The 17,379-nt window shown below is 43.0% G+C and overlaps 3 protein-coding genes across 6 annotated transcripts in view; 2 read left to right on the top strand and 1 right to left on the bottom strand.

The window, feature by feature from the left end:
- Positions 1-17,379, bottom strand: part of LOC140269003 (regulator of G-protein signaling 21-like) — a 281,430-nt gene that overhangs the window by 227,274 nt on the left and 36,777 nt on the right. The gene's annotated exons all lie outside the window — the stretch shown is intronic.
- Positions 694-4,658, top strand: LOC140269118 (3-keto-steroid reductase/17-beta-hydroxysteroid dehydrogenase 7-like). 3 transcript variants are annotated; one of them, XR_011907581.1, is made up of 10 exons: positions 694-842; positions 1,364-1,567; positions 1,688-1,780; positions 1,865-1,979; positions 2,314-2,508; positions 2,640-2,744; positions 2,841-2,897; positions 3,001-3,099; positions 3,388-4,022; positions 4,057-4,658. XR_011907581.1 is itself a non-coding variant. In XM_072364140.1 (9 exons), the coding sequence occupies exons 1-9, from the start codon at positions 808-810 to the stop codon at positions 3,520-3,522; spliced, it is 1,038 nt and encodes a 345-aa protein (XP_072220241.1). In that variant the 5' UTR covers positions 694-807; the 3' UTR covers positions 3,523-4,658. The 3 variants fall into 3 exon arrangements, 2 of the variants coding, with proteins under 2 accessions (XP_072220241.1, XP_072220242.1); XM_072364140.1 differs by having other exon boundaries at positions 3,388-4,658; XM_072364141.1 differs by lacking the exons at positions 2,841-2,897; positions 3,001-3,099; positions 3,388-4,022; positions 4,057-4,658 and having other exon boundaries at positions 2,668-2,749.
- LOC140268379 (SERPINE1 mRNA-binding protein 1-like) lies at positions 8,467-15,475 on the top strand. Of its 2 annotated transcripts, none has more exons than XM_072363205.1 (9): positions 8,467-8,843; positions 9,566-9,752; positions 10,128-10,268; positions 11,743-11,814; positions 11,966-12,040; positions 12,327-12,504; positions 13,046-13,111; positions 13,290-13,481; positions 15,292-15,475. In XM_072363205.1, the coding sequence occupies exons 1-9, from the start codon at positions 8,588-8,590 to the stop codon at positions 15,349-15,351; spliced, it is 1,227 nt and encodes a 408-aa protein (XP_072219306.1). In that variant the 5' UTR covers positions 8,467-8,587; the 3' UTR covers positions 15,352-15,475. The 2 variants fall into 2 exon arrangements, with proteins under 2 accessions (XP_072219306.1, XP_072219307.1); XM_072363206.1 differs by having other exon boundaries at positions 8,468-8,843; positions 13,293-13,481.

Genomic DNA, 17,379 nt, shown 5'->3' with positions numbered 1-17,379 from the left:
CTACTACAGCTTTGATAAACTGGACTCTCAGTTTCACTGAATATATTTTTAATAAGTGTAGTAGAATAGATTTCTATTAAGTGGGGATCATTAATGTGTCTGTAAACTAACCATCATAGTTGTCCAGATTCCATCAGCAGGTGCTCTTCTGTTGAAAAATCGTTTCTAAACATAAAAGTGTATTCTGTGTAAAAGAGGGTTTTGTGCTGTTGTGACTGGGCAGAGAAAGGCTTTTGGTCAGTCTTAGATTGGATAATCAAAGGAGGGTATTTGTTAGAATATGAGCTGTTTATTGAACTGTTCACTAATAAATTCAATGTAGGCTGTACGTGTAACAATTCTCTGTGATTACCCAGGCAAACAGCAATAAATATGGTGATGTTAATGTCAGATGCTAATCCCAGTCTTACCTTCACTTTACATTAATTGTTTTATTTTAAAGATTTTTTTTATAAGTCAACATGTTTAAAAGGGAATTTTTTCTGCTATCAGAAAGAAAATAATATAATAACTAAGACCATTTCACTAAAAGCTAAAGAAACACTATTTGTAACATAGGCACATGCGTATGTGTATATTCTGTAGTTGCTGTCTTTTACAGTTTTGTCCCTCTTCGCACACTGTAGCGAAAGCTGATTGGCCAGCTGTTTATTGACATCCAATCACACCACGCAGCTGCTCGTTCACATAGGCTACGTGCCTTGATGTGTAGTCGGACGATGGGTTGTTCGTCCACGGTTAGAGACATTACGAAGCGGCTTTGAGAGCGTTTGTGACTGTCGACTTTTTATCTACAACCGTTCAGACATGGAGAAAGTTGTTCTTGTAACCGGCGCGAACAGGTGAGCACCGAAAAAGCGTTTTAGAACTCAACAAAAACTCGGTTAGTCACTTCATGGCTCCATGAAAACACAACTAATTAGCTGGATAACTCATGAGAAACTATTGAGTTTCTGAGGGAGAGTGTCCCTCCCATTGAGAGATTAACAGCCTCTAAATGTGTTATAAGCTGTCCGTAACACCTCTGAGCTGTAAAAATGCACACTCATTTATTTTTACGTTGTTTGAGTGTTACCTTTCAGCTCCTAACTTCACACACAGTTATGAGAGCATTCCATAAACATCTGCATTTTCTCTATCCCAAATTGCACCCAAGTGCAGCATCAGCAAATAATGCCAACTAAGCCAGAGTCAGAATGACTAATGCATGCAACGCTACTTACACAACTCTTCTCTCTCCGTGATTCTTTAACCTAGTTCTTTATGTTTTGCTAATCCCAAAATCTGTTGGCTTAAAGGCGTGTGGATATGACTGGTTGCGTTTCCTTGTCATCTATCTATATGTGTGTGTGTGTGTCTGCAGCGGCATTGGCCTGGCTTTGTGTGAGAGGCTGCTCACCAAGGACTTTCAGCTGCGACTGTGCCTGGCCTGCAGAAACATGCAGCGGGCTGAGGCTGCCCGCTCTGCCCTTCTGAACTCTCACACCAGCGCCCGTGTAGATTTACTGCACCTCGATGTGGGCTCTGTGCAGTCAGTGCTCAATGCTGTTAAAGAAATCAAGAGCAGGTGAGAGACCTCATGACACAGATCATTATCTTCACTGTGCACTTTCATCACCTGATCATAAGCTGTGGAAAAAAAGGTGTTGAGATTCACTGATCTTTATGCTTATTTGTGTTTTCACAGATACAGCAGAATTGACTTTCTGTATCTAAATGCAGGCATAATGCCTAACCCAGCCGTGGACCTCAAAGCATTTTGCAAAGGTCTCTTTTCCAGGTAAACTTCGGAAACTAAGTCATGATTGACCTTTTGATACTGGCAGTTCCACCTTCTCATCGTCCCTTACCTTCATCATTGCAGGAATGTTGTCAACATGTTTGCGACAGCACAAGGTCTCTTAACTCAGCAAGACCGTCTCAACTCAGATGGCCTACAAGAAGTTTTTGCCACTAACCTGTTTGGTCATTTTCTTCTGGTACAGCACAGACTGCACACGCACTCACCCAACACACCACCACCATGCAGCCCATCTTGGTTTAGGAGACTTGCAAGTCATTGTATTGTGTGTTTATTTCTATTTTACAGTGTCCCAACTTTTTGGGAGTTAGGGTTGTAGTTCTTAATGTTTTACTGTATGGTAGCAACATATTGTAGTTGTAAAGCATCTCTATGTACTGTCAGAAAAGGAAAAAAACACACTTCTAACATCCATCACCTCGATTTCTGCTGAAGCCAGTGCTAAATATATATGTTACCTGCAAATGTTTTCTCTGTCCTGGGAAGCTGCCATTTATGTGTTTATATTCCAGATCAGGGAGTTGGAGCCTCTCCTGTGTCAGCCAGATCACACGTCCAGGGTTGTGTGGACATCCTCAAGCAACGCCAGTCGCTCTGCCTTCAGCATCGAGGACATTGAGCACAAAAATGGGACGGAGCCCTACAGCTCATCCAAATATGCATCCGACATGCTCAGCCTGGCTCTCAATAGACACAAGAACAACCAGGTTTGTCAGCGCTGGTACACTAACGACTAACAACACAAGGTTTTAAATCCAGAGACTGGAGTCCTTTGTGAGAGGGCTTGATCAATGAGACTTACAGATCAGAAGATGGCACAAAATTTTCTTTGTGACAGGGGCTGTTCTCCTCTGTAACATGTCCAGGACTGGTGATGACAAATTTGACCTACGGTATCCTCCCCTCCTTCTTCTGGACTCTGATCATGCCCATAATGTGGATAGTGAGTTGTCATTTATTTCACGTCTGTTAAATTCTGTGTCTAACAGCACTCAAGTTGTCTCATCTTCTCGTGTGTCTCTTTTATCTCTCTTAACAGATAAGAATATTCACCAACACTTTCACACTTACACCATATAATGGAGCAGAGGCACTAGTATGTTATCAGCTTTAATTTCCGCATGATAATCTCTCCAAATAATTCTAATGTCTATACTTCATGCACCATGAAAATAAACTCCTGCTCTGGTTGTCCACAGTACTGGCTGTTTCTTCAGAAGCCTGAGTCTCTGGATCCAAGAGCAAAGTATCACAGTTTAACATCAGGGCTTGGAACAAACTACACTGAGCCTCGACAAGTGAGTAATGTTTCCACAGACATACCACTCGAGTTTTTATTATTTGCAGTGTCGGGCAGAAATTGCATTGTGATTCAAGTTGTGTTTATTTTGTTACTTGAGTGGTCAAATACTCAGACAACAAACATTTTGGGGCTGAAGATTTACTTTTGTGTGTTGTTTCCTCAACATTATCTATGGAGTGCTTAGCATTGAGACACATGCATGGAAATCATGCTTTATCTATGAGTAACTAATCAGGCTTTTCTGTAATGATAACTAACTTTCTGTGCTGTGTTCATGTTTCAGATGGGCATTGACGAGGAACTGTCTGAGGAGCTCTTTTCAAAACTTCTTGAACTTGAGAGAGAAGTCAGAAGGAAATTGAGCAAGAGCAATGCTGATAACGAAGCCTATCAGCGGTATATCAGTGATGTAGAGTAGCAATGAGTCTCTGAATAGAAAGTTCTGCTTCCTTAAAAATGGACCGTGTGCAGTTTGAACTATTATCACAGCTCAGTTTATTACTTGATGGACTGTTCAGGGATCTTTGACGTATGCACTCAGAGCTGTGGTTTAGGGTATACACAGGCATACCTGATCTCTTCTTAAGTCACTTTTTATTTTCCTGGGAAGGCAAAGACATGTCCATGTCTGCCCCTATATTATTGGTACTAGTTGCCTCCATTGAATGGGTTGCATGAGATTTGGGGGACATATTTCTTTCTGATGCTTTCTCCCTGATGTCAAATAACATTAGCTATAGGACAATGTGTTTATACTGCTATTGACTGAAGATGACAAAGTACTCACTGTGCGATGGTTTTATAACGCAGTGGATATATCTTTTGCTAAATGGGTTGCTTCAGAAAAAGAAACCCAGATCAGAAATTAAGTATCCCCACGTCTAGCCACCACTTCACCGTTCACAAGTGTTTAAGTCTGTGACAAAATTATGACTACAACTGAGGTTACCAGTTGGTAAAACTATTATTAAAAGTAGTGACATGTACAATCGAACTAATTATTTATAATAATGATAATAATCATTTTTAAAAGATTCAGCATGGATGCCAGAGTAAGGAATTATTATATTTAAAGGCTATTGTGATGGGTGTAGTGACATCTAGTGGCACAAATGACTAATTGCATCACTCTGAATAAACCAAACCTCCGCCTAACCACAATGGTTATGTAAAGTGCAAAAGGTCTGCCTCAGAGCCAAAGTCTGGCTTCACTCCTTGTGGTTACCATGGCAACATGTCTGAAAAGTGAGAAGGAGATCTGCAGTTTTTTTAGATACTGATTATTGTAAGGTAATGAAAACTAAATCAGTCTTATTTTTACACAATTCTTTACTAATACGAACATTGTTATGAATATTTATCCCATCTCCACCAATACATTGCCTTAAATGTTACATACTGGAACTTTAGATTGATTTTATTGCTGCTGCTGTTGTACTAAATGTGTTTTCTCAGCGTGCTCCCAACATGATCAGTGTAATCTTTAAGTCTCTTATGTATGAGACTAATTTAGTCTCTAAATTTTGCAAATAAATCATTTCATATCAATTGGCAGTGTTTTTGTTGGTTTGTTTTTTGTAAGGAAAATTATGCAAGCGTCACACAACTCTAAAATTTCTTTCCAGCAGTACCATGTAGTTGACCCAGATGACACTGAGAGGTCTAATTAGAATAACGAGCACTCTACAAACCTGTCCACATGACTTAATTTGCTTCTTTCATTTTCATTTAATTTTGGCTTGTATTACAACACCAGTTCCAAAACAGTTGGAACAGCGTAAAATGTAAACAAAGACAGAATGCAGGGACTTGCAAATCTTATAAACTTGAAAAACATATCAGCTATTGAGATTGAGAAACAAAAGATCTCTTCTCATAGAGCTGGGGCAGGGCCATGTTTAACACTGTAGCATCCCTTCTTCTTTTAACAACGGTCTGTAAACGTCTGAGAGGCGAGAAGACCGGTTACTGGACCTTTGGGAGAGGAACTTTGTCCCATTCTGCCTGATACAAGATTCGAGCTGCTCAACAGTCTTGGATCTTTGTTGTATTTCAGTGTGTCAAGACACGCCAAATGTTTTCAATCCAGTACCGGGGCTCTTCTACCAAGCAGCCATGCTGTTGTGATAGATGCAGTTTGGTATTGTCTTGCTGAAATTGTTGTGGAGAAAAGAGTAGTCGGACTCATCTTTGCAGCCTCTCATGGGGAATTTCTTGACCAGAACGACACAGAGACATGTACATGGCAGCAAGCACGGAAATTCCCAATGACCTTAGTTTGTGAGATCTTCTTATACCTCTTGATATCATTCTGTGTGTATGTGGCCCAAACACAATCTCGATCTGGCACCTGCTGTCTGAGAATGCTACTACATCTCCGTCATTGTCTAGACAGAGTTCATTCTGGTCCTAAACAATATGTGATTCGAGCAGTGTCAAGGCCCTGCTCTCCCTACACACTGGATGGGAGCGTATGGCGTCTAGTATTGATTTCTGGTCTGCATCCATTGCACAGAAACGTCTTCCAGTTCTGATCATATATACTGGAGATGGTGAAATATTCAAAGTCTTTAGAATTGTATTATGAGGAATGTTATTCTGAAATTGAGCTGCAGTTTTTTTTTCAGATGGAACTTTTTTTGCTGAACCTCTTGCAGGTGCTCTTTGAAACCCAGCTGTTTCTTTTTAGTGCCGCTTACTTTTCCAGCCTTTTGTTCCCATCTAATACAAGATAAACTGATATTATTCATGAAATAGTCAAATGTCTCCTTTAAAGAAAATAAAACAACTACATAACAAACGGTTGTCAGGGTCATTGTGTTCATGCTGCTACTTTCGTGTTGCAATCTAAATTTTGTCTGCAGTGTTCTCACCTTAAAGCTGCATTGAGTTTCCTGCCATACAAAATCAATTTGCTGTTTGATGATTGTCTGGGTTTTGGAGGCTATTGCTTAACTTCTAATCCCACCACCAGCTTCCTTCACTGCAAATTATGAATTATGGAAGGTTTCTCATGCTTAAAACATGGACATAAAATGTCCACTGAGAATTATAGCCAAAACAGAACATCATAAATTGAAAAATTGTCTGATTACAAATGTGGCATATGAAATATTTTATTCTTAACAATTTGTCAATGTTGCCACTACTCAGTGGGTTTTGCTGAACTGAGTCGTGTGGAACATCTGGGTTTTTGTCTTTTAGTCATGTATTTTTGTACTCTGTAAAATCACAAACAAGAAGAAGATTAATTACACATCAGAATAGATTAATATAATATATACCAGGCAAATTCAATTTAACTTACTGAAGAGCTGAGGAGGCTGGGGGAAATAGGAGCCCATTACAAAGTTGGAAGAGATCTGGAGCACTTTCAGAAAAGTGCATTCTGCAGAATTGGCCTTGGTGGTGGTCTCTGAGCATATGTCATTTATTTGGTCTGGTTTAAATGGTACCTGCGAAATACTTCCACTGTAAAAGGTGCTATCGACTTCTGGTTTTCTAAATTAGTTAGACGCCGTACACACAGCTAAATGACTCCCAGACATCTTATGGGAGCATCGAAAAACTGCTACTTTGTTATTTGGAATTTATGAATGCACCCTTTTACAGACATTTCACAAAAAAAGCTGAAGTCTGTGGAGGTTGCATTCATAGATTCCATCTGATCATTTGATCTTATGACATGAATAATTTGCACGTGTGAATCAATGTGATTGATGCTGAATGATATGTATGTAGGTTTTGGGAAATAATATCTTTTTCAGGAGGGTCTTAATTGTTTCAGCTCGACAATATCAAACTACCGCCTACATGAATTATAAGAAAAGTTCTCAGTCAGGGTGCCAAAGTGGAGCAAATGAGAAGTGTGGCAACAGAGCAGTAAACCTTATCCTGTTCCAACGTTTCTGTATGATGGGCTTGTTCACTTAGGTTTCGAAGGTTTCGAAAGTAGTTTTTGGAAGCTCTTCTTCCTTTCACTCCCAACCACAACAGAAACCAATTCAGACATATTTTCTTATTGTGGTTCATTCTGTATTTAAGTAAATTGGTCCCAGTTCTTTTTTTTCCTTTTCAAAATTCCATTCAAGCTCTGCTTCTGAGTTACAGAGATAATGCTCCAGTGCTCAAATGATCAAGTTTGACCAACATTTGCATGAGACAATAACATTTAGAAAGGGTTTACACGCCTGTGCAGAAGAGGGAGACTCCGATGTGATCTGTGGCGAGAGGAGTTTGTAACTTGTGACATGGACTGTTTTTTTGTTTGGTTTTTTTGACTGAGAATAATTTATGGTGAATTGGTTGTTTCAATGTTCAGAAATGATCAGTATATTGTTCTTTATTGTATTTGTAGTCAGAAAGGTTTGATAATCCTAAACCTGTATCATGTAGTGGGGATCAGTCGACTTTGCATCGACACAACTTGTGAGATTGTCTTTTAAAAGGTTACTTTCCATTTTTAGACCTGGAAGCACACACTTGTATCAAAGTCTCTTTTTAAGTAAATCACGCATCTTTGCACTTGAGCACGGACTGTGCGTGCTTTCGCTTATTGTTCATTTCATGTGTTGGTCGTCTTTATGGTACCAAGCCCTTCTACAGATCTGTTTCAGGCTGATCTATGTCAGCTGAAAGTAAAATTCCAACTCCTACTAATATTAATCAGTGTTGTCCCCAATATTTAAGTCCCGTCATGTTTTATTTTCCCCCTAGTTTGTGTAAATCTAATGGAACATTATCTCAATTGTTTTTAAGGTAATAAAATCAGTTCAGAGACTTTTGTTTTAGGAAACTGTGGCGAGTAACCGAACATTTTGTATGTTTTATCAAAACTCAAACCTGTCGTCAACCTGTTTCTCTCAGCTTGCTCTTTAAGAGTTTATTCTGCAGAGTGCAGGCCTGTCAAATATGTTTCCAACAATAGTCACTCAGTATGCCCCCAGGAGCCCAGGTCACATCAGTTTCAGCTTTTATACAAACAGACAAATCCCTCTTAATCTCAGGATATCCAACCCTGCGGCATCAGCATGAAGGCCACATACGATACAATGGGGTACATGGGGGAGTTTACTTTTTTTGTACTCAAACCATCATAAACACATCATCTAACTTATTGTTATACTTATTTCATTTGGTCGTCTACATTTCTCTCCCTGAAGCTATTTTTGCCAGTTTCCTGTTGCCACAAACTAACCAGCATGACATGACGGTGCTGAGAGCTTTCCATGATTCTGACAACTTGTGCGAAATTAAAATCCGGATTAATAAAGGGGAGGGTGAAAGCACGTCCTTATATAATGTAAATAAAAACATTGCATCCACCGCGTGCTCAGATTGGTGCGAACCGCGCGAAGTCCCGGATGATGCTCGCACCGGAAGAGAAGGGGCAGCTCTCCCAGCCATCTTGTGGCAGCATCCAGCGAATTGGTCGCATCAAGCCTCGTAGAATCGGAGGAGAATCCCGTTGAAGGGGCGCCATCATGCCCGGACACCTGCAAGAAGGCTTTGGCTGCGTCGTAACCAACAGGTTCGACCAGTTATTGGACGATGAGTCCGACCCGTTCGAGATCCTCAAAGCTGCTGAAAACAAGAAGAAGGAGGGGGCCGCCGCTGGTTCCACCAAGACCGCAGCTCAAGCCGCCAAGCAGCCGAAGAAGGAGTCACAGAAGGACAGAAAAAACCCGCTGCTGGACAAAAAGGAGGAGTCTCAGGCCCCAGTCCCCCTGAAAAAAGAGGGTAAAAGTGGCACCTGTTTTCCCGCTTATATGAGTGTTTTTTGTTTTTATTTCCAAATGTCATGTGCCGCTTCTGTTAGCTTCATTAGCTGCTGGTCTGAGCGAGAAACAGCGTGAGGTCAACATGGACCCTGTCCTGTTGTTATTAGAGGACACACCATTAAAGACCACATGAACATGGGTAGCTGCATTCGAAACACACGCGTGGAACAGAGACGGTTGCTTAAAAGCACCGGTAAAGCCGCCAGGAAAGTCCTGAGCTGAACAAACCGCCGAATGTGTCGCAGATATGGTTTCCTCGAGCATCCGAGAGGAAGGTGCAGTGTTGGGTTACTGTCTGATGGGTGATGCTCGCGCGCCGGCTGCGCAGTCTCACGCTTTGCAATGCGAATATGAAGGTAAACATGTGCACGGGGGAAACGAACCGGAACGCGACTAACGCGCTTGTCTGGGTGCTTCGCTTTTTAAACTATGTCACCCTTTAAAGGAAATCGTCAAAGTCAGAACCGAGTTGATGGAAATAAACTGTAAACGGGCTCGTTCATAGTTTCAGTGAAACAGGAGCGGTGACATATCGCTCATCGGAAGGTTTATGAGCTGCTTTACATGGGATTCTGCATGCACGTGCGTGCACATGGGGCAAAACGAGTGTTGACGTGCACACAATTAATGTTCGCACTGGCATCGCTTACAAAGGTTGACTTTTGCTCCTGTGGCTTGCAGGCATCAGGCGGGTGGGCAGAAGACCAGACCAGCAGGGCCAGCCTGGATCTCAACACCAGGGTGGGCAGGGTGAGGGGCGACCTGGAGACAAGAGGCCAGACCGGAGACCACCTCGAGAGCGCCGTTTCGAGAAGCCTGCTGAGGACAAGCCTGAAGGAGGAGGAGGAGGAGAGTTCCCCACAGACAAGTGAGTAGCTGCTGTCCAAGAGAAATGGTCCATTTAAAAGTGCACGTGAGCCCACGGCTGGCTGGTGTTATCCCAGAATCTGTGCAGCATCTATTGAGTGTTTTGGAGGGAAAGAATCAGATTAATTATGCAGAAGTGTTAAAAACTCAGCTCCTTTTTAGATTTCAAAGCATTAAAAGCACAAAAATGATAAAATAAGATTCTAAGTTGTCATCTTTATTCTACATGTGAGTACTGGTCATTAAATTGAATTTTTATTTACTCCTAATTGAGCCTGGTAAGTCTTCTGTTATGTAACGTCATGTTGATACCCTTTACTTTTGTGTTTTTTAAATGGTTTTTATTTATTTATGTATTTATATTTTTGTCCATCAGGCCCTCTGGAGACAGGCCCCCAAGAGGGCGTGGTGGCGGCCGGGGCGGGCGTGGTGGAAGAGGACGGGGCATGGGCCGAGGAGATGGCTTCGACACGCGCGGGAAACGAGACTTTGACAGACACAGCGGCAATGACAAATCGTGAGTCAGACACGGGGGGTGGGGGGTTCAGTTACAGTTGGAGTGGGGCTGAGTGAAGAAGTGCGTGTGAGCGGCCTCTTATCTGCGGTAGGCAGAGACCAGCGCGGGGGGGGACACAATCTCAAAATTCAGCGTGAGACACTTTCAGTCTACACACCCAGCCGTGCAGCCCTCTGCAGAAATGTTGCGATGATATTTGCTCGCCATGCCGCTGGAGCTTCTGCGGTTGAGAGAATGTTGTGACGGCGTAAACGAGAGTTTGCGTGCACAGTTTAGTGGAGTTCTGGTTAGATTTCAAACGGGCCGTGTGATTGGACTACTGTCATTGTCCAAGGATGCAAGCATGGGAGGAACATCTATCTGTTGGTAGACCTACTGTGGTGGAGTGAGACGGAGCTGCTGAATATAACATGCTCCTCTTCCATTTGTCCCTTGTTTTTAATGATGATGTCACAGACCAAAACAGTTAACAAACATTTGTAGCTGGTGGCAAATTGTCGAATGGCAAATTAGACAGCCTTACAGCCATGTACATTTCATAAATGTTGCACGTGTGTGAACCCTCCCCCACAAACAAGATGAAGGCGCGCCAGCTCTTGTGGCTATTCCCTTCGTTTCTGGCTCCTTCTGTTACTTGTGGTCCGAAGCTCGGGGCAGGAACTGTGAAGCGTGCACAGAGCACACGGACCAGGGCTGATTCTCCCGGTTGTGTTGCCGTGCTTTTGAGGACTAACATGTTTACATGCGTTTTATTTTAAAAGTCTGGGTTTTGCCGGACTGACTGTATAATTGGACGTGTTTTTCAAACGTCGTGTAAAGCTTCTAATGAGCGCCTTTAAAAGCCCACTTTATCATTCAGTTGAACCACTGTGACGCTTTTTTTTGTTTTCTGTTGTCTCTGAAAGCTGGTAACTCACTGTCCCCAAAAGCCATAAATGGGTGCTAAATGGACAGATTCTGAGTTGGATGGATCGGAATCGCACTTCCCGGTTTGACGGTAGGCTCAGCCTCGCAGAGCCGACTCTGCGGCGAGCGCTGATGGGGAGGAGCGACACACTGCAGCGACTTCATTTGCATAATTCAACCTGGACCTTTGACCTCAGTGGAAATACAACAGACTCGGGGCTGAAATAATCTTTTGGCACCTGTGGAAAAAACAAAAAGCCCTGGGCCAGTTCTAGGTGCTGTTGGTTTTGGCCATTTCAGACATATTTTTGACCGCTGTGCAGGATATCTGTGTAGCCAGTGGGAAACATGGAAGAAAAGTAGTTAAATTTATTCATTTAAATGTCTAAGTTACCTGATTGTATGATGGGGGTGTTTTGTTATATAGGCAGACTTAAATGTCCTTTTTCCACTAAAAGTTTTTAAAACTGCAACTTATTTGCTGTCCTCGACAGAAGAGGAGCACATACTGCGTTGTCTGTTTGTTGGTGAGCCCCTCTTCATGGGCGTGGTGTTTGTTTTACTGCAGCAATCCAAAAACTGAGGAGAAGCGCAGCGGCAGCGGACCGCACAACTGGGGCAACTTGAAGGATGAAGTGAGGTGAGCTGCAGCGTCGATGACACGTTGATTATTTCTACTGACCTACTCTGTGTTGTTGGTTTAATTTATTTCTTAATGCGAGCTGAAACTAATACAATGTTGGGTGTAATAGTGCATTTATCAGTTTCTGTGGCTCTGTCTTTGTTCCCAGTGAAGCTGAGCAGACTGCTGCTCCTGAGACGACCCCAGAGGGGGAGGAAAATGCACCTGCCGGCTCCGAGAACAAGTAAGATTGGGTTTCTTGTAATGCATTTGGGTGTCGGGTTACAGTTTAATGTGTAGCAAAGAAATCTCACCTGTTAAAGCAATTTCTGACAAATGTGTCATCGCTTAGGAAGGGGCTCTGTGTCGCCAACTGAGTATCTGCGCGTACGTGTGCGTTACAAAGCTCCGCTGCAAATAGGATAAACAATGTAACTGACCTTCTGGCCTCAGGATTAGGGAGCGTGTATGGAGGTGAGGACGTTGGCAGCCTGAGGTCTGAGTTTCCGTACTGCTGTGTTGCATTGCAGGGAGAATGAGGTTGAAGAGGTGAAAACTGAAGGTCCCAAAGAGATGACCCTGGACGAGTGGAAGGCCATGCAGGACAAGGAGCGCACCAAGGTGGAGTTCAACATCCGCAAGCCCAACGAGGGAGCCGACAGCCAGTGGAAGAAGGGATACGTGCTTCACAAATCCAAGAGTGAAGATGTAAGTGTGGCCATTCCTCACTGGATTTGCTGTGTGATCCGTTTAGGTTCGGCTTTCTGTCTCAGAGAAGTGGTTGTCTGCGGGGGCTCAAAAACATTACAAATACAACACTTAGAACTTGAATAGAGAAGCAATCAGTGGTTTTCTTTTTGATGATAAGATGCTGTGAAGGCTTTCTAACCAGAGAACCTGTATCTCAGGCCTCCACAAACACTAAGATAACAACACAGCCTTCATGCTCTGGTTTCCAGGCGCCTCGTAGAGACTCACAAGCTGCACAAAGGACCCACATTTGAGTGAGCGCCTAATGTTTCAGATCTGTGCAGCAGAGTGCCAAGTCAATAGAAAAGTGTTTGGGAGCTTAAAATGTGTAGGTTGGGGGGGGGTTAAAACCAGGAACTGAGGAATTTGTTGCTCGAGTAATGTGGACAAAGTTGCCTGCAGGTCACAGAGCTGATCATGTTGTCTTTTAAGTCGATGCAATATTATGAGTTAGAAGATCATTTCTGATTATGACAGTAACTTTTCTTTTCTTTTTCAGAGGCCTGTTGGTGCTCTGATTGATGCTGCAGAGACGGAAGCAGAACCCCAGGCTCTGTACCCCAAGGTGCCTTTATTTCTCATCTTTCATCCAAATAGTCCATGAAAACTTTGACAAACTCTTTTTTTATCTCTAAGTGATTTAATTCAGATTTGAATGCTTTGGGAAGATTGTAAGAATTCAGACACTTTGTGAAAGTTTCATAAACGGTGTAGCTGGTCTGAACACGGTTCCTCTTTTTCAGCAGAGCACCGCTGACGAGTCCGCCGACCATCATTTCCGCAAACCAGCCAACGACATCACATCCCAGCTGGAGATTAACTTTGGAGACCTGGGCCGCCCTGGCCGCGGGCGTGGGGGCGCTCGTGGAGGCAGAGGAGGAGGCCGCGGCGGGGGAGGCAGCAGGACGGCACGCGGGGGAGGACGCTCCGAAAAGGTAACAACAAAAGCTCCCGTTGCTGCCGACAACAAAGGTTTGGTGTTCCTCACAAAAGATGGAGCTTGCTGACTGTGAAACGGGCTGCAGAAGCACTGACTTGGAAAAGCTGCTGTGGAACACTGAAATAACAGCAGGGAGCAGAAGCGCTGCCATTCACACGCTGACTGACGACCGGTCAGTGGCGTGGCTGCGAAGTTGTTATAATAAGAGACTGCGATCTCATTTCTGTTGAATGTGACAAGGAATGAGTTGATTTTGTGTTGTACCCATTTAAACCAGCGAGGGCCGCATTAAAGACCCAAAGTTTGGGGGTCACAGGTCAAAGATTTTACAGTTGGATAAAGAGCTTTTTTCACAGTGAAGAAGCTCAGTCTGTGGACATGTCTTCGGCTGTGGAGGAAAGAGGATCTGACCGTTGGACTTTGATGCCGTAGAAAATCTGCATTCTACCAGCCGAAAGATAGAAAAAGTCTCGGTAGAAGACAGCCGGCGCCTGCTCATTCGTGGCGGCGTTCAGCGATGACAGAAGCCAGAGGACACACAAGACCAACTGATCTGTGTGACCTTAGTGAAAAACAAAGTCCACGCTGCTGTGTGTGCTTTTTAACTCGGGTCTGTCAGTTTGTTTTATTGTGTAACGCGTGCGTTAACGTCCCCTCCCGCACACCCGAGTGATGTCCCCTTTTACGGGTGGAGATTGTACATCTTGGCTGGCGGTTAAACGTTGTGGTCTTCTGCTATTTTTGTTGCCCAGACAGTGGCACCATGAGGAAACCCATCAGGGTGCCTCCGGTTCTTCACACTGGTTTTATGTGGAAGAGCCCAGTTCTAGTCTTTTGTTCAGTTTTTGGCTCTTAGCTGAAGTTCTTATAAGGTTCCCTATGTGTGGAAAAGACCAAAGGATAAGGAAAGGTGTGTTTTCTTCACACACATGCAGATATGAAGAAACAACCTAATCCACAGGTGTGTAATTGATATATGCTACTGTTACAGCTATGTTCCTGGGTAATGTTTCAGTACCACGTTCAAGCAAATGCATTCTCACCCGTGAATTTAACTCTCACTGCTGGTCTGTGCAGGACTGTGTGAAAATGAATGAGCGTTAAATGCTGCTGCCCCAGCAGGGTTTTTTGTGTGTTTGGTTTTTATTTGAATAATAGATGGATGACTTTATTTTGTTTTGCAGAAAGAGTTTACTTTCTTAGTATTTAGAGTTTAGATACTTCCTCTTTGTCAGGAACCTTCCTAAACTAGAACTGCAGTCCTGGGGTCTGGTTGACTCGTCTTTCTTTCTTTTCTTTCTTTTCAGCGAGGTTAACCATGTACCTGGAGAACTTCTTGCAGGTTAAACTGCAAGTTTCTCCCATCAGCACTTCAAATCTAACCAGCGGTTTACCACAGATCCACTGGGGAGACCTCTGTAGAAACAGTGGGAAAAGGCTGGTTCTGTTTTTCTTTTTCTTTTTTTCCGCAAGGCGTTGCGGGAGGTATTGGACACCGAATAGTATAAACATTTGTTTTGGTCACAGAAGGAAAGCTGGGAGCTCTGCCAGACGGATTCCCGTGGTTGCAATCTCGTGAGAAACGCTTCTCACATGATCGTCAGTTACAGTGATGATCATGTCCCGCCGAACGGCTCAGCCCCCCTCTCGTTGTTTGTTTGTGTGCAGCTACATCTTGCTGTGGTTTTGTCTCGTGCAAATAGCGGTTTGACCCATTATTAATGCATGAACACTGATTGCTGCTGCTCCTCCTGATACAAGTCTTCTTAACGTGGTTCCGTTTGTCATGTGTCTGCTCCCACCAGGCAAGCGGAGCGTCGGTCCCCAACGTGGATGATCCCGAGGCCTTCCCAGCCCTGGCCTGAAGGCTCCCATCTTTCACCACCAGCCCACCCATGTGCCCTTCCGGGCCCCTCCTCTACGAGGCTTGCATGCTTACCACATCTTCAAGTATATAAGAAAACAAAGAGAAAAGAAAAAAAAAAAGACTGTCGTTCCATACCATTCACAACACCCGAGGACTAAAATTTTATCAGTTTTAAAGAACAAAAGATGAAAAAAAAAGGTGAAAAAGAACCTCTTGTTACACTGAAGTTTTGTATTTAGGAACATGAAAGCAGGGATGTTTTCATTTTTTTTCTCTTTTTTTCAGAGATTATGCATACTTCATCGATTCTTATTTTATTTTTTGTGCTGCTTGAATTGATGCATTTCTGCGATTAGGTTGAAGTGTGTGCATCTCTTCCCTCCAAAAGCTTTTGTGCTCCCCCCCCCCATGACTTCAGCTCAGTATTATGAGGTCATTCGTAGAGAAGACACAGTAATACACACTGATGTGGTAGCACTACACTACATAACAAACTAGTACTTGATGTCTGAAGTACAGCTTAACAAGAATTTAAAGTGTAATTACTTGGGTTCTGACCACCCATCCCTCAGTGAGGCACAAATTCAGGATGGGTAACCAGCAAGGTGACTTCATACTAAAGCTTGGTATTTTTCTGCTTGTTGTGCAGTGAAAGTTGATGCCTCTTTTTTCCAATTTTTATTCTTATTTTATTATTTTTTTTGTGGACCAGTGGTTTAGTATCGCTTTGTATCCCCTGATCCAGATGTGCTACCTGTGTTTTCGGGGTGTCCCTGGGCCCAGTGTATCTTTAGGCTGGTCCTCTTAGGTCACACAGACTGCTACTTGTACATTCAGGACCACTAAGCAAATATTGTGTTTCTTTTGTTAATGATATATGCGTGTGCTTGTGTGTGCGATTGCAGCAAAGCGTGAGACTGAATGTGTGGGTTTGACAGCTAGTTACTTAGAATTGAAGTATTCCTCTGCTTTGAACCTGCTCTACTCGTACAGTAGTACAGCAGGTTCTCGCCTGAAGTAGTTCATACTGTCTTTTGAGAAGTGATTGTTCAAATGTAGACGAGAACGATAGATGGACCATGGACATATCTTGCTTCTGCAGTATCTGTACCGTCTTTCAGATTTCAAAGCACTTGGTTTTTATCAGCACCAGTCCTCTGAAGATTGTTTTTCTTCACTTTTAAAACCCGTATTTGCTGTCTTTTTTTTCCTTTCAAGTGCAGAAGCATCGATGCATAACTCGTCTGAAAGAAATGTCAGCTGTCATTGTGGAACAGTCATGAGCCACAGAATGTAATGTAAGCTAATGGTGCTTTCAGCTGCCTGTGTCAGCATTTCCAGTGAGCATTTTCTTTTAATAAAGCGGGTATATTTTTTTTCGCTGGGGTTAGGATGGGTGGGAGGGAGGGAGGGAGGGAGGGATGGGGTGGGAGGTCCTATTGATGACACAGAGTGAATTTTAAAGCTTTACATGTTGTGCTCTGCAAAGGCTCGCTGGCAATTCGCCGATACAGATGACTGGAGCAGTTTTCTTGTAGGACTGTTTGAGCCACATGACGACGAAACTTTCTGCAAACATCCCTGTTCTAATAAATTGCTCTAGAGGTGTTACATTTGTCTGTCAATGCCTGTTGGGCTGTTTCAAGTCAATGCTGTGATTATTATTTTGTTTTATCTTTCTTTCTTTTTGTTATTATTATTATTATTTTGATTTTTTTTTAATGAGCTGTAAACATCTGTGCTGCTGGGTTGTTTCAGTGGGACTGCCCAGTTTATCCCATGTAGATTTGAATAATTAAAAAACATCACTAAACGTTGGCTTCACGTTGTTGGCAGTTTGACGAGCAAAGCAAAATGAAGTCCAAAACAATCCTGCAATAAATCCCACCGTACAATGAGAGACTGGAAGTTGTGGTTTGAGGTATATTTTCAGTTTGACTGGGTTTTAATTCTGAAGTGTCAAGCCCACATAAACTGACTACGGTATGACTTGAATGAACAGAAGTGCAGATATTAACCAAATGAC

The sequence above is a fragment of the Leuresthes tenuis genome, unplaced genomic scaffold (assembly GCF_036924035.1).
Source record: "Leuresthes tenuis unplaced genomic scaffold, fLeuTen1.0.hap1 SCAF_14, whole genome shotgun sequence".
NCBI classification, from domain to species: domain Eukaryota; kingdom Metazoa; phylum Chordata; class Actinopteri; order Atheriniformes; family Atherinopsidae; genus Leuresthes; species Leuresthes tenuis.
The sequence above is the reverse complement of the archived record's forward strand: the minus strand, read 5'-3'. Positions and strand labels throughout refer to the sequence as shown.